The sequence below is a fragment of the Haliaeetus albicilla genome, chromosome 7 (genome assembly GCF_947461875.1).
Source record: "Haliaeetus albicilla chromosome 7, bHalAlb1.1, whole genome shotgun sequence".
NCBI lineage: Eukaryota > Metazoa > Chordata > Aves > Accipitriformes > Accipitridae > Haliaeetus > Haliaeetus albicilla.
The window spans coordinates 6123281-6146203 of record NC_091489.1 but is presented as its reverse complement, the minus strand read 5'-3'; the positions used below and the strand labels follow the sequence as shown (position 1 = coordinate 6146203).

The window sequence follows — 22923 nt, the reverse complement described above, 5'->3', positions numbered from 1 at the left end:
CTGGCGAGTGGCAGCCCTGAATTATCCCCCGCAATATCCAGTTTCCACAGAGACCCGGCACACCGCAGGATGGCTGGACACAATTTCCCAGGGCTGCTTCCTGTCCCCTGTGCCTACGTCAACCCAGTGCCTCCCGTTTCCACCAGTGGCTGGGAGGGTTAGGGGGGGCTTCTCAGCTTTACCTTCTGCTCCCAGGGTGCTGTGTGTCCCCACGAGCCGTCCCGAGCCCCTCCGAGCATGGGGATGCTCTGGGGCAGGTTCCCAGAGGTGAATCTGGGGCTGGACCAGGCTGCCGTGGCCAAGTTGAGTATGGTGGCATCAGGGCGATCCCAAGCAAGGCTCAGTCTCGGGAGGGGGAACCACGCCAGCAGAGCAGCACCAGGGGAAAGAGGGTGTAAATACCCCCAGGAGATGTAAGCCAGCCCTAATTCCACAGCAAATGGTCAGAAGCAGACCCACAGCCGAGTCCAGAGGCAGAGTGAGGAGCTGGGACAGGGAGCACTAAAAACCTTTTAGAGCACAAGCGGATGAGGAGATCCCCTGAAAACACAGCAGGAGCCCAAGACCTAAAGAGAAAGGAAGAAAATCTTAGTGTGGGACAAGATTGGCCTGGCCTGGCTGGCAAGTTAGCTAACTGCAGGCAGGACCAGGATGGTTGGGAGACACGGAGCCCTTGGGGGTAGGACAGCGCTGATGAGAGGGTGAATCGGGGCTGAAGATGGGGGAAACTGAGGCAGTGCATGCTCTAAGCACCAGCGAAGGCAAAGCCTCTCCCAGTGCTGCCTTCTCTCGGTGCAGTCAGACTAAGCCCCGCCTGGAAGTTTGTATTAAACGTTTACAAGGGTTCAAAAAAGGCGTACAAAAAAGGTAAAAGCCACACTTGCCTCTTCTCCTGGGGAGGCTGGTAAAAGCACTCCCCCCAACCAGCATCCCCACCTTCCTCAGCTGCCCAAAGACGTGCTTTGCCCAAGGCAAAACATGCCCCCAGCAGCCAGGAGAGGGTTAGCAGAAAGCTCAAATGCTTGAAGCACGTTTACGCTCAGTCCTTAGTAATCTTGACATCATATTCACACTGCTCTGCTGCAGCTGGGGATAATCCGTGTGCCTGGAGGGAGCCTATCCAAAGGGAAAATCTCCTCGCTGGAGGCCACAGTGGCTGAAGACTAATAATACAAGAAGCATCAGCGCTCTGGGCTGCTCCTTATACAGGGCAGGCTCTGAGCACACAGTCTACCAATGCCCAGGGAGACTTCTACAGCCATGGAAGAGTGACCTGAGGAGCGGCTCCCTGTGTGCCCCGAGTGTCCAGAAACCAGGGCTGGGCAAGCAGGGATGGGAAAGGACAGACAGATGCCGGCCAGGACTCAGGTCAGCCCTCACGCCGCAGCAGCACGTTCACATGGGGTAGTTGAGAACAACATCTTGCTTGGCCAGCTCCAGCAACATGGGGTCGTCGAAGAACTTGCTGATGCTCACATCTTCGCTCAAGCCCTGCGGGGTAATGGCAAAGCCAGAAGTTATTCCTTTGGTAGCCAGCTCTCATACAGCCATTGCAGCAGGGATCCCACCAAAAAGCCCTGGTGTCCCGCAGTAAGAGAAATTTTCAGGCTCCAGAGAAGGCAGGAGAATTTGCAAAGCATAAGGTGCTTCTCAGCAGCTTGAAGACACCTAACAGCCTCTCAGGAAGCTGCAAATGTGTGGTTGCTGCTGCTGAGAATATCTGCCAGCTCACTGCCCTCCCAAAGGGGAGCTTGATTCCCTCTGCTCCCTCTGCGGTCCCAGGAGCCCCTCCAACCCCTCAGTCCAGCTCACTCAACCAGCACAGAAACCAGTTGCTGCTTTTTCTGCAGGACAAACAGGCTAAATCAGGCCACCAAGGCATCAGACGGGCTGGGGAGAAAGCGGGGCTCAGCAGATACTGCAGGACCCCACTTTTGGCTGGAGTTGCTGCCAGATGAGTTGCTCATGGGACCATCACAGGCACCAACAGGCAGCATGGGGGATCAAGAGTGAGGGAAGTCCTGAGGCACAAAGGACATTGGTCCACTCTGGGAACACAGAGGGGACACGGCATGCCCAAGAGACAACACTGCAACAGCTCAGCTGCTGGTAGAGATGGACAGAGGGACACTACAGAGATTACTCCCAGACATACCTTCCTACGCCTGGTCTTGATCATGAACTCTCTGGCCAGATGCGGGGCTGGCTGGGGCTCCAGGGGTCGGATGACGATGCTCTTGTCCAAGGGGTCACCAGGCACAATCTGAAACACAGGGCCAGGACATGAGAGTGATGCTGGGGGCTGGTTCAACTTCCTGGAGACCCTGAACTGCAACAGAAAACATCCCTGGGCCCTGCGGACACCCCCAGCCTTGGTGTGACAGCCCCAACACCCTGTCTGTTCTCCTGGCACAGAAAAACTGTCATGTCACTACTGGTGATCATGCCTGTGAGAAGTCACTAATATGGTGTTGATAACCTAAGCCAAGAACACGTCCCACCTTCCCCACATGCTGGTGTACTGTAAGGCCTCTAAAAACCTGCTAACCAGAACAACCAACCCATATGGGTCCCAGTCAGTGCAACCCTCTCTAGAAATCAGGCACGTTTGTTCTTTTCAGAGCTAAGCCTTGGGCTTTTACATCTTGACCTTTAAGCCAGCTCTTGAGGCTGACTGCTGCTGCTGTTCTCACCTGGCTACACCAGAAGTAGTTGTGCACCTCACAGTGGTAGCTCCCACAAGACCTGGCTTGCCCCAGACTCAGAAGTGGCCAGAGGACAGTACTTTGTCCCACATCCTGTTTTCTATAGGTTTAAAAAGCCTTCTCTAGAGGCAAAGCCTAACTGTGGCCACCTGTGCCTTATGGCAAGCCAATGAGTCTGAGCCCTGCTCCAAGACTTCTGCTCCCCAAGCTGCAGAGCACCAAGCACACCCAAGCAGCTTCCCTTCTCCTGGATGAGGATGTCCTCTCTCCAGGCACTGAAGGACCCTTATACTCAGCAAGCAGCAGCATTCAGCGCTCCCTTGTGAGGGCAAAGGTTGATGTGACTTGGAACAAAGCCGCTGGCTTCTGGCAGACACTTAACAGCCAGCATACAAAGCCTCCCCAACTCGAGATCCTTTGAGGATATTCTCCAGAGAAGTTGTCCTGCCCTGTGTGAGCTGTGGCACTGAGCTCTACTGAGAGCACCTACCTGGCGCCTGATCCTACCATGTCCCTCTTCCCCATCTCACCAGGGCATGGACTTACCTGCCAGTGGTGGAAGACAGAGAGCGAGAAAGCTTGTCCCTGCGTGTGGGTCCTCAAGTCTGTCTCAAAGCCAAATGAATCAATGGCTGGGATGAAGGCTTTGATGGTGTAGAGAGGAGAGCCCGGGATCGGAGCATCTTGTGTCACGTGGCCTCTGCCAACACATCAAAAGATTAGTCTTCCTATATGTCACAGAATCATGGAATGGTTTGGGTTGGAAGCGACCTTGAAAGATCAACCAGTTCCAACCGCCATGCCATGGGCAGGGACACCTTCCACTAGACCAGGTTGCTCAAAGCCCATCCAACCCAGCCTTGAACACTTCCAGGGATGGGGCATCCACAACTTCTCTGGGCAACCTGTTCCAGTGCCTCACCACCCTCATGGTGAAGAATTTCTTCACAATGTCCAATCTAAACCTACTCTCTGTCAGTTAAAAACCATTACCCCTCATCCTATCACTACATTCCCTGATAAAGAGTCCCTCTGCATCCTTCCTGTAGGCCCCCTTTAACTACTAGAAGGCTGCTATAAGGTCTCCCTAGAGCCTTCTTTTCTCCAGGCTAAACAAGCCCAGCTCTCTCACAGCCTGACCTTACAGGGGAGGTGGTCCAGCCCCCTGGTCATCTTCATGGCCCTCCCCTGGACCCACTTGAGCAGGTTCATGTCTTTCTTACGTTGACAGTCCCAGAGCTTAACGCAGTACTCCACATGGGGGTCTCATGTCCCTTTATGTGTTCTCCTCTCTGACACTCAGGAAGAACCATGCACAAACCAAAGGCTGCATGTGATCCTGGACATCCCCTCCCCACACAGCACAGGTGCTAGGATCAGTCAAGGAAGATTTCGGCTGTCACTTCATACAGATTTCACACTCTCCCCTTGCTTTACAAGCAGTGCTAGGATTGTGAACGTCTCCAGCAACCCAGATCCCAAGTGAGCACTTGCTGCTTTGCAATGCTAAGGTGATGGCAGCTGGCCAGAACAGCTCACCTCCGTCTGGCCAGGACTGTGTACACTGCAGACACACAGTCAGCAGGAGCCTGTACCTCCACAAAGTAGTAGGGCTCCATCAAGCGAGGGGTGGCCTGTGAGGAGAAAGGGACACAAGCCACTGAGCCTCCAGCAGTGCCAACACAATTCAGTTCAAGTAAGAGTCAGGGACTGGCATGTTTTGGTCAAAGGTCAAACACAGCACCTGACTGGGAATGAAAGGGTTCCTGCTGCCCCATGCCTGCCCAAACCAACGTCAAACAAACACTGAAAGGAGCTTTTCTCTTTCTGGCCATGAGTCACATGCTTCCATCTCCCCCACGCCCACCCTTCCCCGCAAGCCAAACAGTAGCAAAAAGGGGAGACAGAGCAGATGCACACAAGTTTCCAGCCAGACTGGAATGTGATTGCCTGTAAAACCCGACTGCCAGCCACAGGGGCACTGGAAACATTAATGGATGAATGAGTCAGTTTAAACTGACATCCTTGGGGTAGATACTGCAGCACACATGCAGCCTGCATTCCTTGGAGCCCATAGGAGCCAGCATAGCACAAGGTTCAGTCTTTGTCAGGCACAGCATAGTCCTCACCATCAGGAAAGCAGAATACACCACTCTCCGGGCTGTTGGGATGATCTGTCCTCCACCCCGGTGCAAGGGCTCCTGAGCAATCACTGCATCCAGGATCTTAAACTTCACGTTGCGGATCACTGAGGAAGGACAGAAATGACAGCAAGTGACTCAAGGGGGATGTTCTCTGCCATACCAGCACCAACCGTGTCTCCCCAGAGACCTTGAGCACAGAGCAAACATCCAGACAAAAGACCTACAGCCATCAGAAGTTCTCCTAAATCTAATTCCAGCAGGAAAGGCATGACCATGTCCTAACCCTGCATATCCAAGATGGGCATTCAGCAGCTTATCTTGCAGGGTGCTCAGTGGTCTGCACCTGAACTATATGAGGAGCAGAGCCAAGGTCTGGAGGAGCCAGATTGCCTGCTAACTGGGCCTGGTTTGTAAGCACGCAGCAAGTGCCAGTGCCTGGGTAGCATGTACAGCCAGGAAAAAGGGGAAGGTTCTGTTATCTCCCTTGTCACCCATCCCCACAGCTGTTCCCAGCTGTGGTGTGTGAAAGGAACTGGCCTCAAGGAACTGCACCAGCAAAATGACTTAAGTGCTTAGAGATGGAAGAATTTAATCAATCTTATTAGCTCCACTTCTCCACAGGTCCTACTTACATTCATCACAGAGAGGCCCTTCCCTGGTCCCCCACTGAAATCCCTGTACAATGCTGTCCTTCACAGAGCCCAGCAGCGACTTGTCCACCTACAGACAGACAGACTGCTTCAGAGACCAAATGTGCATCACAAGGCAGTAACAGACAGACCCCAGTGTTTAAAAGCCAGTTCCTAGAATAGCAGCAATGTCCCCCGATACCCCCAATGTCCATCCCTCCCTCTCACAGCTCAGGAGCATCATCTTCAGAATTTGGCATCTAGAGCTGCAAATTAAGAGAGTCCATGTTTTGGTAATCCTGAAAGGCAGACCAATTAGTTGCCAATTTTGAGGACTTTGGCCCAAAGACCAACACCTGAAAAATAACAGGCAATTTGCTAGCCAGTGTAGGAGTATGGTGAAGGAAGCACAGCAGACAGCAGATCTGAGATCTGGCAAACCAGTGAGCACTCCAACAGCATTAGGACCTTGCTGCAGGTTCTGGAAGGAGCGGTCACCTCTTGGCAGCACAGGACAAATGTCTCACTGAAACATAACCCCCCTGCCTGTGTTTCTCACCTCTGAGGGCAGCGTATCATCTACTAGGATGTTTGGGCCAGTGGCATCTGGCCCAAAGGCCCAGATAGAACGGGCAGCCAGCAAATCCCAGTCATATTTGGTCTGGAAGAATTCACCCAGCTTCTTTCTGATAGAAGAAGAAGGGAAGAAACTTTAGCAAACAAGTATCTGACCTCCACTCACAACATATTTACGACCCTGTTCCCTTCAGGCATAAAATGGTCTCAGCTTTTACCTGGAGCAACTCGTTTGCTGGGACAGGGATGCTCATGGACTAGCTGGTAGCAATACTGAACCTAGGACTAGAGGCGGTTGGCTGATACTGTGCACCCTGCAGATCCCAGCATTCCCTTTTTTATTTACTTCTGGTGGATTCCTGCTCTCCCCAGATCAGTCATACCTGTTCCACGTTATCTGGACCACTTCATTTTCAATGTCCTCTGCAAGTCCCTTTTCCAGAGGCTCAGCAATCATCGTGATCTTGTTCCTGAGAAGAGAGATGGTTGCAATTAGTCTGCAGAATGATGGAAATGGGAGTAATTGGCAGGACCTCAGGGACTGCTCACTGCCTCGAACACAGCTAGAGAGATGAAGCCATCCGTGTCCTTCGCTGTTACTATCTTGCTTGTAAAGACAGCCCAGGCGCTTAACAACTGCTCTCCGAAGTCTGCTCATCTCCAGAAGCAGATTGCTAAGGGACAGCATGGCTCCATCCCTCCTGCCAGATGTCCAGCGCTTATCTGGGCTGCAGAAGGAAGCCCATGGGCCACACAATAGGCCTCTATCAGAGCCAGCACTCGCTGTGTCCAACACACGAGATGTTACTTGCATTGGTGAGGTTCTCCGAGGCAACCTGCCCCCAGAGCAGGTTACTTCACATGCCCAACAGTTCAAAGACTGAGCTGAGACTGGAACCTTTCTGTTCGCAAAAATAAGGCTGCCAACCATGGGGAGAGTATACCAGAATAAAGGAGGGTAAGAAAACCCAGAAACCACAAAGGAACACAGAAAAGCTGTCTTCAGCTTATGACAGATAATGATTTCCCTAAAAATTCAGGCATTAAAATGTCCTGTGCTGCTAAACTTCACCCTGGTTATTCAGCCTACATTCCTTCACAGGCCTCCCTCTTTCAGACATGTGCATCTCATAGTGCATTGCTGGGGGAGGAAGATGAGACCAGGCTGTAAGGCTCCAGTGCATCACCAGAAAGAAAAAAATCAATTTCAAGATTAAGAATGGATATGAGAAGACAAAGCTTTTGGTCATGAAATGTTTGGAGAGTTACTGAAGGCATCACTGGGCTCTTTGGCACCCGCTCTAGGATCCCAATACATCTCCTAGTCTTGGAAACACCACAAAACTGCTGAGAAGGTGTGAAATTTAGCTAAAAGAAAGGAGTATGTGGATTTGTCTTTGTTCCCTTCATTCTGAGAGTTCCTACAAAGCACAGAAATATCCCTGGGACTCAAGTGTGTTACTGAGGAGTTCAGCAGAGCTGCTGCAACAGCACACTGCCAACTCAGGCACGTGTCACTTGTCTGCACAACAGCCACCGAGAACAGACCCCTTGGAAGGTATGAAGTCTATTCCCCAGTGAACCCCTCCATCTGCCTGTCTCCAATGCCCAGCTCCCCCATTGGCTCTTACTTCTTGTTGGGTGTCTCAGCAAAGCACTTGAGGGAGGACGTTTCCACCACTGTCTCGCAGAATGTCACAACTGGATCAGCGACCTGCAATAACAACAACAGGTTTGTAAGGTTTTCAAGTACTTTTTTTTTTTTTAAAGAGACTAAAACCTTTGAACACCTAAAAGAAAAAACTGGTTCGTCTGCCAGTGTTTTAATCAGCATTGGGTACGAACCACTGAGGCCTGCACAGGCAGCTTTACTATTCCTTCATTTAAACAAGACAGGAACATTTAAACCTAATTCCAGGTATGAAAAATTCTCCTCAATTTATTTATTTGATGCTAGCCAGGCAACAGCTGAAGTACAAGAAAAGGCTGGAACATGGTCATACACTCCTCTCCAAGCCAATTTTCAGGCTCTCAATCACACCGGTGTGACAGAGTCAGGCTGTAAGAGTTACTTTTGCATCCTAACAGCACTTTTTTTTTTTCCTTTTAAATGGACGTGACAAAAATCCACGCTGTATATTCAGCTAGGTTTATTTTCCCATCCTTCTGAGACAGGGGGACAAAACCCCTTCTCCAGCTGGGAAAATCCCTCTCTCATTTCCTCACCTTGATATCAATCTCTGAATACATCTTCCGTAGATCGTGCATCACGCAGTCCAGGTAGAGCTCCCCTGTCCCCAGGATCACATGCTCCCCAGACTCTTCCACCTGAAAGATAAGACACGGGTTCAGCTGACAGCATTACTGCTCACAGGCCCTTGCCTTCCAGGCTCCTACACACAAGCCTGAGGGAGTATCAGCTTTAAATAAATTAGTTAGGATCAGAGCACCCCAAGGAAAGCTCCCACAGCCTTTTCTAGCAGAAAGTGCTGATGTGTTCTGCAGAAAGCTGCTTCCCTGGCACAGCAAGGTATGCGTTTTTCTGCTGGATTTACAGTTTTCTGCTATTTCCACAGGATTTGTGAGATCAACCGCAACAGCATGAAAAAAACCAAAACAAACAAAACAACCTACAGTAAAATATTATTTAAGATCAGCCTATGAGGTAGCCCCCAGCATGAGCTGAAAACAGCCATAGATACACCAGAAATACCTTAGTAGTAAGCGAGGGGTAACTCTTGTTGACTTTGCGGAGACCATCTAACATTTTGGGGAGCTCCGAGGGGTTCACTGGCTCTACAGCTATTTTGATAACAGATGTGGTGTTGAACTTCAAGGGACGGAAGATCTGAGCCTGAAACCAGATAAGGACAAAGAGCTGACACTCTGCATCATTAGATGGCCACTGGAGTTAAACACAACGTTTGAAGCTGTTCTCTTTCCCTTAGTGGCTCTTGTGCCCTGGCTCCTTGGCAGACAACGTTTCTTTAACCTCACCACTGGAGCTTTTGAGATGTGCTCCATCACCTTGACTCCCTGTAAGGCTGAGTGATACCAGCTATGCACAGTACCTCCTCATTGCCCCGAGGTTCCGTGACGGTTGCAGTCTTCACTATGGGCTGGTCCACTCCTTCTATCAGCACCCAGTTGCCAGCAGGAACCCGGTTTACCTCAATGTGATACCTAAAAGGCAGGAGAGCATCACTGCAGTGTTTGCTGCAGCCAGCCTCAGGCCCCTTGCAGCACTGTCCTCCTCCCTATCCCTGGCAGCAATGACTCCAAGTGACTTTTCTCCCAAATAAGCACATTGCCAGAGCTTCCCATACCTTGCAACCGAGATCCAGAGACGTCCAACAGTGCAGATCTGGGAATCCTCCTCATCTTCCAGGGTATAGTTTTCTCCAAGGACCTTCACAGGCTGCCCAGCATGGATGGTACCACTGAGCACTCTGCCAAAGGCATGGAACTGAACACCATCGTCTGTGCTGTACATTTTTGTCGTGTGACACATCAGCGGACCCTTCCCATGAGAGAGAGAGAGAGAGAGAGAGAAAGAAAAACAAGCCTCTTTCAAAATACAGTCAAGAAACAGACACAGACCTGGCAGAACTCGTAGATACAAAGGGATTATAAGCTGGAATTTAGAAATACTTCTTTTGACTTGCCAAGTCCTTCATTTCCTTCCACTGGAAGCCTTACATCTTGCCCTGTATGGAGATCCCTGGAATGGCTTTGGTGGACTTTTCTAGAGCTCTCCTCCCTCCTCTTGTGGAGCAGTAAATAGTGGTTGGGACATGAGAAGACATGTCATCTGCTGGCCTGCAAACAAGCTCAGGGCACAGCACCCGAGCCTCCACAGATCACAGCTTCCAGTCCCATAAGGCCACTCCACAACTCGTGATCTGGTGACAGTCACCACTGTATAGTTTTATGTGAGTAATCACAAATCATTAAAATAAGAGATTCGTTCTCTCTCCAGACACTAGAGCAAAAGTCACAGGCAAATTCCTCACTAAGCTGCTGGCTGGCGTTGGTGGCTCTAGACAACTCTGAATGACAGCTCAGTACAAGCTGTTTGAGGAGGAAGGTTTTTGCAAGGCTTTGATAAGAAAGGTGCTGACTAACTAATGTAGGGTTATTTTTATCAGTATAGTTCAGATCAGTTTTCTCAGAGTTTGGAGAGAGAATCAAAATTCAAGGAAAAGGGACAAAAAGGCAGCAAAAGGACACAAAATCACCCTGCAGTTCCCACATGCTCTGAAGTCCTGACCTAGTCCTGTTCCTCTCTGAACACTGTCAAACAATTCTCTCTCTCAAGGGCTGCGCTGGCAGGCAGCTAAAGTTTCTCAGAGTGAAAAGATTTGTATCAGTATCGGATGAGAGGTTTCAAAATGCTGGAAGTCAAATCTGTGCAGATGGCTGCCTAGGAGGCAGCTACCCTGTCAAGGCAGTGAAAGAGGGGCACATTTGCCACGCTTTCGGACGCTCAGAGCAAAGCAGAAGAGTTTCCTTACGTCAGGGTCGCATTCACTCATGGCCTCCCCTAGATCAGAGTCGACGCCACCAGTGTAGGTATGCTCGATTTTTGTCTTGGCTCCCACCTTCGGGGAGGGGATATGCTGCACACACATGTCCACAAAGCCTGGAAAAGTAATACTTCATGAGAACAGGATTAAGCAGTGTAGAGGAAAGAAATGGACTCCAATAACCACAAGGCAAAGCCATTCTGACTGCAGTGCACCTAGAGCAATGGGGAAGATGGGAGAAGTGTCTCAAGCTGTCCTTTGGGCAAATGGTTTAATATTTTTTATTTGGAAAGCTGAGAAGAGATCTGTGCAAGTGAGCAGTCCATGGCTATAATACAGCCCTTAACTCTGTTAATGTGAGACTAGGGTATTGGGAAGATTGTGGAGGGGAAGACAAACAGCATTTACCTGTGAATTCCCCAAAGAACTTCTTGCAGACAAGCCGCAGGAGTGGCCGAATGTTCAATTTCAATTCCTCTTTGGTTAGGTGGATGCCAAGTTCATCCAGAGTCCTGGGCAGGGTCGTGTCCACGTCCCCCACCACCTGCAAGACAACAAGCACCACTCTCAGCTTTGCTGAGGGGGTCCAAGCCAATAACTCCCAGGTGCAGCTTCATACCCCAGCTATGACCCTCAGGGCTCTTGACCTGCTCTGGTTTAGAGCTCACAGGAGAACTGGCTGGCTGGTTCAAATTATCACTTGGCTGATATCAGGACATGCTAGAAAGAGCAAAGGCAGTTCTATTAACTGTGCAAATATAGGGCTATATCTGCACAGAGCAACTGTTAAGGAGTTGCTCACTGTTGTTCTGCACCCCTAAACTCAATCTGTGAAGACCACACTGCAGAACAGGACAGACGAGTCCCACAGGCACCAGGCACACCACCACATAGTGTTCAGCCCTTGGCTGCTCCTATCTGGAACTATGGGAAGGAAATGAATCACCACCTACCTGAGCCAAGATCTTGTACAGGGGCTCCAGAATGAACTCCACAAAACTGCGCTGGGAACTGCTTGTTGGGGCCTTTTTAGTGAACTTGCGGCTGTTGGGAGACCAAAGGAGAGACATGAGGAGCAAGCACTCTGCAGCCTGCAAGCACTCCTACTGCAAACACAGCCTCTGCTCTTCCCAGGTTATCTTCTTTTCCCTCCCAATCCTCCTGGGAAGCTGTCAGGGACACAGGAGTCATGCTTACTCCAAATGAAGGCCAGAGGAGGTTCTCTGCTCCTGCTTATGGGATTCAGGAGGACCACATGGATTCACATCAAGCAGGAGACCTGACTCAACCCTTCCCAGATACTACTCTATCACAGGACAATTCGGGTTGGAAGGGACCTTGGGTGGTCATCTAGTCTATGTTTTACAGGGAAAGGAGGGAAAAAGCCAGCAATAAACTAATAGACATTTAAACAGGCTTCTTACGTCTTCGGGTTGAAGTAGATGTCACCCCAAAGCCGCTTTGCAAACTCCTGATAATTGATGTCTCCTAAAGGGAAAAAGCAAATGGCAAAAGTCTCTCAGATGACACTGTATTTCTCTCATCTTGGAAATCTTTGGGTTTTGGCTTTTAAAACAACCCTGAGGATTCGATTTAATGGATCGATGCTGGCGAATGAATGCTTGGTCCCAATTCTGAATAAATGATTAAGCCCTGACCTGGGGAGACCAGGCAGAGAGGCAGGCAGAGAACAGTCCACTGAGGATGGCACCAGCAGCCCAGGTACACCGTGGGTTCACAGACTTGCTTCTCAGGAACATTTCAACTCTCTCAATTACACACAAGGTTAGAGCTGAAAAGAGCTGGCCTGCCAGACACCACGCTGCAGGAACTCAGTTACATCTGCTTCATTTTCCAAACGTTAATGCTGCAACCTGACACTGTAGTGCCAAGGTGCTGGGATGGCTTACACCCCATCCGCCCTGCAGGCTTATCGCAAGCATTTTCTGCCTTGCTGAACATCTCCAGGTTCTTTTCTCTTTTTCAGCTGATGCACTAAGCACATAGCCAAATACCCAAGTGCTGAAGGAATATTGTAGTGCTTGGCTGTCATGGTCAATTTACAAATAAGACAGCGGTGATAATTTACAGCAGTTTCCAAACAAGCTTTTGCTGTGGGCAGATGTGCAAGCATAAGAAATTTCATGGTGGCTGCGGTTTTGACAGTTAAACTACTATAACTCATGTTAGTTGAAGTGTGGTGGCTGCACATAAAATCCCTGGTGGCCACAATCGAGTATTACTGACTTCAAGTACCCGTTCAGCTCATGTCTGCCCCACATGGATGACAGCTCCTACCGACTGTGCCTGCAACTTTATCAGTCCCCCAAAGAAGGGCTATCATCCTAGCGGGCACTGAGTTAATGCTGTGATGCCCAGGGAGCTCATTTATTTCTCCAAACTCACCGAGGACATGTGATAATCTGACACATCAGTCCCTGACCTCTACAACTTCATCCTCCCTCAGGCTAACTTCTTTGCAAGAGCTAGGCCAGCTGCTTTACAATATCCTTCTTCCCCTGCTCACAGCTCCTATGGATCACCCCGAACTCCCCAGTGTGAGACTTCAAAAACCTTGGCTGTACAGCTGGCTAATGCAAGCAAAAGGCCCACTTTTACAAGTGGCAGATTGCCTTGAGCGGGCACCTGGGGAACAGAAAATTAAATCAAAGCCAGAAAAAGACAGTTTCTTAAAAAAGAAAGAGGGCAAAAGTGCAAAACCTTGTGGGCCAAGCTTGCGCCCGGCTGCAGCTGAGTCTTAGACTCTGGAGACTTTTATGAAAAGGCAGGCAGAACTTAACTGCTTTGTTTCTGAGCTGTTGTGATAAGGAGGCAAAGCACAACACATACACCTGCCTTCAACTGCCATAGCAGGACTTGTTTTTTCTGCTTAAGGGTATGTATAAAACATTGGCTTCTGACTCAAGAAACATTTCTCAGGAGAAACCATCTAGCTAAAAACAAGTGAGCAACTGTGGTTTTGCTTTTTACCACCCAGGGCTCAGACCTGCAGTACCTCTCAACTCCTAGAAATTCAAGAATGCATATACTGGCCATAAATGTGCAGTGAAAATTGAAGCTGAACGGTTTAGAAAACCTCAACAAAAAGGGTTAGGAAATGAGATGTTGGAAGTGTATGAGGTTTCTGGATAATCCTCACCATATGTGTCTGCATAAATCTTTGCAAAAGATCCCAGCGTGAAGCAGATGCTGTACTGTGAACTGGAGAAACACACGTTCCCCAGAAGGGGAGACAGAACGAGGTTCTCATCGGTGGAATACATGCTGAGAGGAGACAGTTTTTAGAGACATGAAAAAAAAAAATAAAATCAATGTTATGAACCAAGGAAGACACTTAAATCCACTTCCCACACCAAACAGCAGTATGTGATAGGCAAGGATTCTACATTGCCAAATAGCATCTTAAAACGGGCTGCAGCGTGCTTGCCATTGGAATTTCAGGGTCAGTATAATTTTATGACTATAAACTTCGAAGCATTAGTTTGCAAAGAAATATTTAAAGACCTAGAACTAAAAAGTTACCAGCATAAGTGCTTTGTATGTTTTGTCAGGTAGAGTTTTGCTTCCCCTAAAAAAAGGGCAGCCAAGTTGGTCAACCAAGCAAGGCAAAAGATAATACAAGGCAAATAACGTACGGATGGAATTGAATTGAAAGTTTTAATGAGTTCACAAGCATGCTAGACAGGATAAATTACCCTGCTCCGAGCTGCTTGACGCCAGTAGCAACTGAACAGAGAGACATGCAAGTGAGCTCATGTGCAAATTCACACAAACTTAAAGGGGAGAATGCTGTTAAGAAAATCACCTGGATGCAGAAGAACCCACAGAAACGATGCACTGCTACTGTGAAAGCTAGAGAAGATGTCCTTCCCTTCCCTGAGCAGGGTCTTGCAAGGAGATTTGAACATAGCAATATCCTAGTCTCTGTTTAGGGGTTGGGACAGCAAGTTCCCATTAGTTTTGTAACAAACATTCAGGAGCTCTGCAACATCTCAACCTACAATTCGGGATACAGCCTGGACAGTTTCAGTGTATTTGAGACATTTGGGAGCACAGAAGTTCCCTGCTCTGGTCATATGTCCACTTTCCCTACTTTTTAATGGGGAAAAAAAAAGAGCTGATCCCATGAAGCTTGTCAGGAAGAACCAATCCTGCCTAATTCAACTTATTGGCCGAGATGAATTTCCAATGGTTCTTCCCTCCCCATTTTCTACGATTCAACATATCAAGAGACAAACTCATTAGTTTTTAGGCATACACAGGGCTCACAGAGAGAAGCACCTGCAATGGAACAGGGACAGGAAGCACTACTGATGCATCATCCCTGACACCCATACCTGATCAGACCATTAACTTCGTCTACGATATGTCTGAGTTTGTAATAAGCATCTGTAGGGGGCAATTTCAGCTCCAGGATCAGTCGGTCTATCTTGTTGATGCACACGGTCACTGCTAGCCTTTCCTGCACCGCGTGCTTGATCAGCCTCTCTGTGTTCAGCATCACCTGCAGGGAACAATGAGCACAAACACTGCTAGCGAAAGCCATCCACAAAATGCTATCTAGGGCATGACAGACAAAGCAGCGACCCTTACACGCAGGGCTGGAACTCTGTAGAAAAGCCTAAGCTCAGCCACCAGCGATCAGCTAATCTTCCTGAAATTTAGAAGTAGGTGCTAACCCAACCAAATTCCTTGAATCCTACCCCTTGGACATCTCTGATATAAATAACCTGCTCAATTTTGGGTATCATGGGGATGGAGATGCAAACAAGTTAGATAATCAGGCTACAGGTCACACACATTACATCAGCCCTGGATAGAGAAGCCAGAGGCTTGACTCCTTATTTTGGCTGGAAAATACACTTGCTTCCCAAACTGTCCTCCAAAAACCCTTCACCCCAGAAAGCTGAACCCATCCCAGGCCTTCATGCTAACGCAGGATCAAAGACTCCAGAGGAAGAGATTTTGAAGTTAATTTGCTGGAGAACCTGGCACTCACCCCCTCAGCCGCATCAATGAATAGCACAACGCCGTCCGAAATACGAAGGCCAGCTGTCACCTCATCAGAAAAATTGACATGACCTTCAAAAATACAAAATGGTGGTGAGAACCAGAGTAAGTCCTGACACCAGCAGCACAAAGGATGGAAACCTGTCCCTCTGCTCTGCAGCTTGGTCTGGTCACTGGCATCCAGTGAGGCAGAACACAGATGGCTTCCTCCTCAGACAGGGACCCAGGAGCAGCTGCCAGAGCTCCGTATAGGGATTCATTTCAGCTTTAATGCTATTTTTTGAGAATAAACACAACTCGTTTAACAGGCACTTTTCCTCACATTTGTTACTGTTTTTCTCACAGCTCTGTGCAAGTACTTCAGGAAAAGAAGGAAGATTACTTCTCACCAAAGAACAACAGATGCCTCTCCCTCCAGTCTCCTCCTGCGCTCTAACCTCCCTCATCTTGAGCTGTAACTCAACAGATGTGTCCCAAGACCCTCTTTCCTAAAGTTTGGCCTTGGTTTCTTACAACAAGCTGATCTGTGATTATGCTCCCCCCACGGGAGCTTGTCAGAGGCTCGATGGAACTTGCCGAGAGTCTCACTGTGGGGCAACAGCATTTGAGAAAAGTACAGTCCCCACTGTGCATGGTGATACCTGGAAAATCCAATTCTACGTATGCTTCTTATATACTTGAGTGAAACATTTTCAGTCCCATTAGCCCTCAACTAGGCCTGCTAATCAGAAACACAAGCCTAACTAAAAGCCAGCAGCACAGTCATTACTGCTGGAAGTGATTCCAGAAGACTGAGCTTAGCTAAAGGCTCAGGACTAGGCTGGAATAATCTACAAAAAAACCACAAAAAACCCCATGGGCTTCTGTAAAAGAAAGCTTCCCAAGGTTTCACTGCACCTAAGTGACATCTCCAGATGAATCAGTGAGGTTTCAGCATATAGATTTTTCTTTGTTTTTCTGAGAGCCAATGCTACACAATCCCACCACAATCCAACACAAAAGCTCTTTGAAGGCTCTCAATAACCATCACTGTATGTGTTTTTACTGCTCTACTCCTGTCAATAGCACTATCCAGAGCACCAAAGAGGTTTATAATGAGAGAAATCTTGGTTCACATGGTCATGTATCTGCTCCACACATCAAGCTGCCTTCAGCTAAGTGCATCCCAAAACAGAATTTTCAGGATTACACAATCACCTGGAGTGTCGATGATGTTGAAGAGAAAAGACTTTCCTTTGGTGTCTGGCAGAACAATAGTCACTGGTGTGCTCTTAATCCCTACTCCCCTCTGAAAGACAGGAAACCAGGATTATCAGTTAAAAGAAAAAAAAATACATCACCATGTAAAGATATAAAAGATGACAAAAGAAAAATCAGAAAGATGGAAAGAAGTAAACATCCATCCAGGACATCCTGTTAGTCCCAGGGAAGGAGTAACAACCTCAGATTGCTGCAGCATCCAGCCCAGCTCCTCCACCCATACTGGCTCAGACTGATGAGCCACCATGGCACAATCCATGCCTCATTTCAGCTGAGGAAGTATAATATGCAACACCAGAGACAAAAGATGCGTGTTTTTCTGTGCTTTCGCCCTTCTGCTGCTATCACGTTATACCTCAAAGCGTAAGATTTAATCACCCAGAGCATAAAGTAGAGCATTAAGGTGAAGAGAAAGAAATGCTTCACAGGATTGTTCTGGTCATGACAATATTTAGCGAGTAACGAAATAAGATTCCCATTCACACCCAACCACATGGAGTCAGAGCACCCAGCTAAGAGTTCCCATCAAAGGAAACTAAGGAGAAATATGTTTATTTTGAAATCATAGTCTTTCTCCTCATCCACCACTGCTGTGAACCCCTTCCACCTCTTTCTCTCAAAGAAAATAGGAGTTACATGTATGCTGGGATAACTCTGCTATAGATTTTCAACATTTCATGGGTTATCATCTCAGATAGATAAAATCATACGTGGAGATGAGGGTTGCAGAAAATGGAAGAAAGTTGGACCAAGGATCTTACTGAGGCAAACAGGCAAGCAGATCGTTTTATTGGTAAAGAAAATAATCAAAACGTGGAAGGCACAAAAAGATGTTAAAATGGAAAAGGAAACTGCCTACAGTAAGTAACTGTGAGTAAAGCATGAGACAACTGGATAAAAATCACTGCCTATTCTACAAGGCTCACTTACCTCTTGCTCTGTGAACAATATATCAGTGTAGCAAAGCTGCAAAGACAAAACAAAAGTCAGAGTATCACATTTTGGTATCAAATATTAAGTTTGAAGCAGGACACAATAACTCTTTACACATGGTTAAGGTGCTAAGTAAATGACAGAGACAGAATTAGGACTGAGCTCTGGCTTTCCAATCCTACGTTCTAATCCCTAAACCACATTTTCCCCACATACAGTCACGCTCTCTCTGAGTGTAAAAGCCAACCCATGTTCCCCAGGGCAGGAATACACCAAAAGCTCACTTACGTCCTGGTCATAGCGCTTCCGGATTTCTGGGTGTGTCTGTTCTATCAGGCAGTCAACAAAACAAGTCTGAAAAACATCAGACCACAACAGAAAGGAGGTGACTATGTTCAGACAGATAAGTACAAGTACAATCCCATCCCTCCAGCAGCAGTACAGAGAAAGTTGGGCACATTATTATTTCCACGTGGCTGAAAGAAAACCTACAAATAACTGCATTAGTGAGAGGAGCAGAAAGAGACTGCTGCTGTGGAGATTGAGGGGTCAAGAGCAATGGTAAAAGTAAGCAACAGACAGATCATTACTACTACCCGATATACGTTGGATATTCACGCTACCTTGCCGTGATGAAGGTGCCCACACAGAGTCACATTTCGAATTAGCTCCGAGTTGTCCATCAGATCTGCCAGGAAACTGGAGGAACGAAACACAAAAGACTGTTGGAGGCTTCTGCTGTGTCTAAGAAAAGTAGGTGCCATTTCAGCTACACTTTCTATCCAAGGTGCCCCCTGAATCCTCTCCAAACTTTCATTCTGCCAATGCCCTGCGGAGGAAGAATCCCACTTTCCAGATGGGGAGGACAAGAGAGTTGGAGTCCTAGACAGATGGCCGTGGGTGGGAGGATATGGAGCTGGTAAAACTGCCAGCAATGGAATATTATTGAATATTTTTCTTCTCTTCTAGTCAGTATTAGAGCAAAAGTCACATCCATGTACTCAGATGATGAAATACTTCCACTCAAATAGTGGCAGGCAGTCAAGTAAATCACAGAGCTGGATAACAAGCACCCCACGCAGTTTTAGAAGGTAGCCATGGGGCTCCGCAGACCATTAATTCTGATTTTCAGGTCTTAAAACAGTGATGTTCCCAGGGACTCAAAGAAACAGTGATGGAATTTAAATCTTTTTAGAATCAGCAACTGAGCTGGGTAGTGACGAGCCAGTCACTTCTGCATGGATCCTGGCCAAAATATAATTGAGATCCTAAATTACTAAGTCCCCTAAAAAATAATGGGAGGCTACAAAACACATATCCATTGCCATGGGTCTGCAGAAAGTAAGTCCCATCAAATAATCTCCTTTCTGAAAAGATTTAATTTTCACTGATGAGGTAGACTTCTTAACATACAACATTTTGATTAAGAGCTAAAAAATACAAAAATCAATAATAATACTGATTAAAAGCTTGCTTATTGGGCTTAAAATAAGGCTAAATGGGAAATCAATACCAAGCTTGCAGGCTTCTGGCTCAGTCCCACAAGGAATTTCTCTTGGCCCCATCCTAAACATTTATATCAACTAACAGGACAAAGAGGAATTCATTACAGATGAAACGACCAGAGGACACAGGGATCAGCAAAGCAGTAGATAATGAAGAGTACAGGTCATTGATTAAGAGCAAAATGGACTGCTTAGAAAAATAAGACCCAGCAGGCTCTTTGGTTTATATCTGGCTGTATAAAAAATCTCTCTGATCAATGAACACAGCCATACTGACAGCATCAGAGGACAGCCACAAGAAGCAGCCATTCCAAAAAGGTCTTGGGCATCCAAATAACCAACTGACTGAATACAAACTGCAGTGAAATTTTGTTGCCAGAAAATAACAGGATCCTTGATGATACACAGAGGGACTGCTCATGTTGGGGTCTGTTTGGCACACAGGGAACTGCTACTCAGCCTGCATCTGGTTCTGGGATCTACACTTGAAGATGACTATTAAAAACTGGAAAAAGCTCTGACTAGCCATGAAGTGGCTTATGGAAAGATGAGCCTAACAAGACACTCACGCAGCCCAATCTGTTCATCCTCAAATAGAAGACAACATACAGAAACACTATGCACGCGAGGATACGGAGCCCCTCCACCCATCGACAAAATGTAGACGTTGACGCTAAGATTATATTTTTAACAGAGAAAGTAAACAACCATTTTTATTCCTTACCAAAGTTGCGTGAGATACTGTATCTCGAATTTTAAATTCATTTGGATTTTTTTTGCAAGAGGTTTTCTCCCAACCCTGGTGCCCCAGGGGTTGCTTTGCTGGGCACAACCAGCAGACACCATCAAGTGCAGCAGAAGTGCAGCTTAGCTGCAGCATTATGCTGACCTAGGCACAACTTTGCATACAACCAGTGGCATAAAAATTCCCCTTGGAAACTCCTCCAGGATAGATGGGAATTAATCTGAGACAGCAGTAGGCCAATGGTCACTGGGATCAACCAAAAATGTGCCAGTATGAGGTGTGCCACACACTGACCATATAAATATTTCTTGAGCCAGTCAAGAAAACTTGCCTTCAGCAAATCTGCACCACGAGGGTTTCTAATTATCAAGCTTTACATTAGCTATCGAGGTAATACTTACATTCTATTTCAGAAAACTATGTACTTTGCTGCATACCGTGGAGGGAAAATATCTGTAAAATGGTTAGTCTTTTACTTTCTTCCTCTTGTTTTTGGTTCAAAATCTGGGAAATGGCTGCACTCAGTTCTGTTGCTTCTATCAGTAAGAAACAAAGCCAATGCCCCCCAAAATCTGCCTCCTCCACATGGTACACACCACTCTGCCTCCCTACCTTTGCCTGCAAATAACAAAAAGCAAGGAAATCGCAGCACAGATGGCTTGAGCCAACGTACACGCTTAAAACCCCTACATACTACTTACTCCATCTCATAGACAGTGACCGGTAATGTCTGTTCCATCAGAGAGAATTTTTTGGTTTTCACAGGTTTAATAATAGGCTCTGAAAACAAGAGAAAGAACAATAAAACACTGTTACCAGAGACCCCGAACCCAGCAGGCTCAGAAACAATCACAGGGAACAGGGACTTTTGCAGACAAAACCACAATTTTCAAGCTGACAGATTCTCTTAGCTTTTTATAAAAGCAGTTGTACTAGATGATCATTGTAGGTCCCTTCCAACTGAACTGTTCTATTATAGAAGGATCAAATGAGATGACTTAAATGCATTTTCATTTCTCCTTAAATATCTTTCCAGTATCTGCTGATATCTATTCTTCAAATGATAGTTTGCTTGGCATTTGTAATAATCCTGAGCGCTAAAATCTGCGCACCGCTAGACAAACAAGAGTCTGTGCACTCCTGGGGCTGACAGGGAATCCAAAAGGGGCACTAAAACCAATGTGGAGAACAGAAAGGAGTATTATTTTCCCTTTTCCAAGGATCCATTAAGAGTCTTCTTCTCTCCCCATACCCAACTCATTGCTTCCTCACCACTTACCAGTGAGAGGCTGTGTGTCTTCCTCTTGTACTATCGTCTCTACTTCAGGCCCATAGACTTCCTCAGCAGTGGGATAGTATTTCTTATCCTCATGCAGCACCACCTCCATGCCAGGGTGGTCCTCGTCGTGGTCCCCCATATCATCATCATCGTCATCATCCTCAAGCTGCAACCAACACTCACATTTAGCTGCTGCCAGTACCAAAGTGCTTTACAAACACCAATCACCCCTGAAGGTACAGGCTTGGTGTTGTATGGCAAAAGAGAGACACAAACGCAGCCAGGGAACCAACAACACAGCCCCGGCACCTCACATCCATCGGCAGAGCAGCTTGTAGGGTTGCTCTCTGTAAACAACACACCTCTTCTTGCTGAAAATTAACAGCACCTTGAAAATGAACAGCAAGAGGACTTGCAGAGACGCCTGCACAGGCAGCAACTCCCGCCCCTCACTTGCATAGACAACAGAACACACTTGTGCACAACCCAACCCCAATCACACAGAGAGACCACTTTCAGATGAACTGCAGGAACGGGAGACTGGAAGGGGCTCCCACAGTCCTCCGATGCTTTCCCCATCATGGCACAGCAGCCTCTGCTGTCCTCCCTGCCCTCATCGCTCTTCTCTAGTGTTTGTGGAGTCTCGCTCTGCCTTCTCCACCGAGGAGTTGAGCTCCTTCCAATACTGCTGTAGCATTAGCGCATGTTACTAAAGGCCTGAAGACCTCACTGAATGGGTATGGATCCTCCATTTGACTGAACGAAGAAAAAAGCCAACTACAGCTTGAGCTATAGCAGCTCCCAATTCTAACCATGATTCAAGCAGAAACTTTGTCTTTCCCTTATCACAGGAACAGGAGGGCAGCTTTTCCTGAATCCTTTAAAAACCAAATCCACTCTGATCCTCAGGAGTCAAATTCCACCACTAAACAAAGTTTCACTGCAGAACCAGAGCCCGGCGTGGGAGAAGAATTACCGGCAGCTTGTGAAGAGCGTGGCGCTCATCCCCTGCTCCCGTGGGGCTTACAGGGCAGGATGAGGCCCACGCCAGGCTCCTGTGGGACGCTGCCCCTTCACCCATCCCCACCGCTCACCTCGTCCAGATCTTTAGACTCTCTGCCCAACTCATCGTCGTCATCGTCCGAGTCCAGCTCCGGCCCGATGTAGTTCCCAAACTCGTCGTACAGGTCGGTGTCCATGCTGGGGGCGGAGGAGGATGCAGACTCTGCCCCACGCACCCAGGGATCCCTGCCCGAGCCACCCACAGCACCCAGCACTGCTCCGCGCCGGGACTCCCTGCCCTGCCCGGCCCTGCTCGCCCCGGCCCCGGCCCGTGTGCGACCCCCCCCAGGCCCGCCCGCCCCTCCCCGGAGCCCTGCACCGCCCCGAGGGCCCCGGCCTGCTCCGCCGAGCGCCCTCCCGCCTTCCCCGCCCCCTCCCCGGCTCCCTCGGGCCCGCCCCGGGCCTACCCCGGTCCCGCTCTCACCCGCCGCGCTACCCTCGCCGCCGGCGCCGCCGACACCGCCGCGGAAGGCCCCCGGGTTGCCCGCGCCGCCTGTCACGACAGAATCCCCCGCGGCCGCCGTCAGC

At 48.1% G+C, this 22923-nt stretch overlaps 1 protein-coding gene across 2 annotated transcripts; it reads right to left on the bottom strand.

Annotated features, from left to right (window-relative positions):
• Nucleotides 1-809: 809 nt before the first annotated feature.
• EFTUD2 (elongation factor Tu GTP binding domain containing 2) lies at nucleotides 810-22915 on the bottom strand. Of its 2 annotated transcripts, none has more exons than XM_069786806.1 (28): nucleotides 22820-22915; nucleotides 22428-22533; nucleotides 21334-21499; nucleotides 20756-20834; nucleotides 18428-18503; nucleotides 18093-18158; nucleotides 17802-17837; nucleotides 16809-16899; nucleotides 15601-15683; nucleotides 14939-15105; nucleotides 13741-13865; nucleotides 12005-12068; nucleotides 11534-11624; nucleotides 10989-11124; nucleotides 10569-10696; nucleotides 9381-9574; nucleotides 9126-9237; nucleotides 8768-8908; nucleotides 8281-8382; nucleotides 7686-7768; nucleotides 6438-6524; nucleotides 6038-6164; nucleotides 5482-5569; nucleotides 4835-4953; nucleotides 4245-4339; nucleotides 3252-3405; nucleotides 2156-2263; nucleotides 810-1491 (listed from the first exon to the last, which is right to left on the bottom strand). In XM_069786806.1, the coding sequence occupies exons 2-28, from the start codon at nucleotides 22530-22532 to the stop codon at nucleotides 1396-1398; spliced, it is 2919 nt and encodes a 972-aa protein (XP_069642907.1). In that variant the 5' UTR covers nucleotide 22533; nucleotides 22820-22915; the 3' UTR covers nucleotides 810-1395. The 2 variants fall into 2 exon arrangements, with proteins under 2 accessions (XP_069642907.1, XP_069642908.1); XM_069786807.1 differs by having other exon boundaries at nucleotides 22803-22826.
• Between the last annotated feature and the right edge of the window lie 8 nt (nucleotides 22916-22923).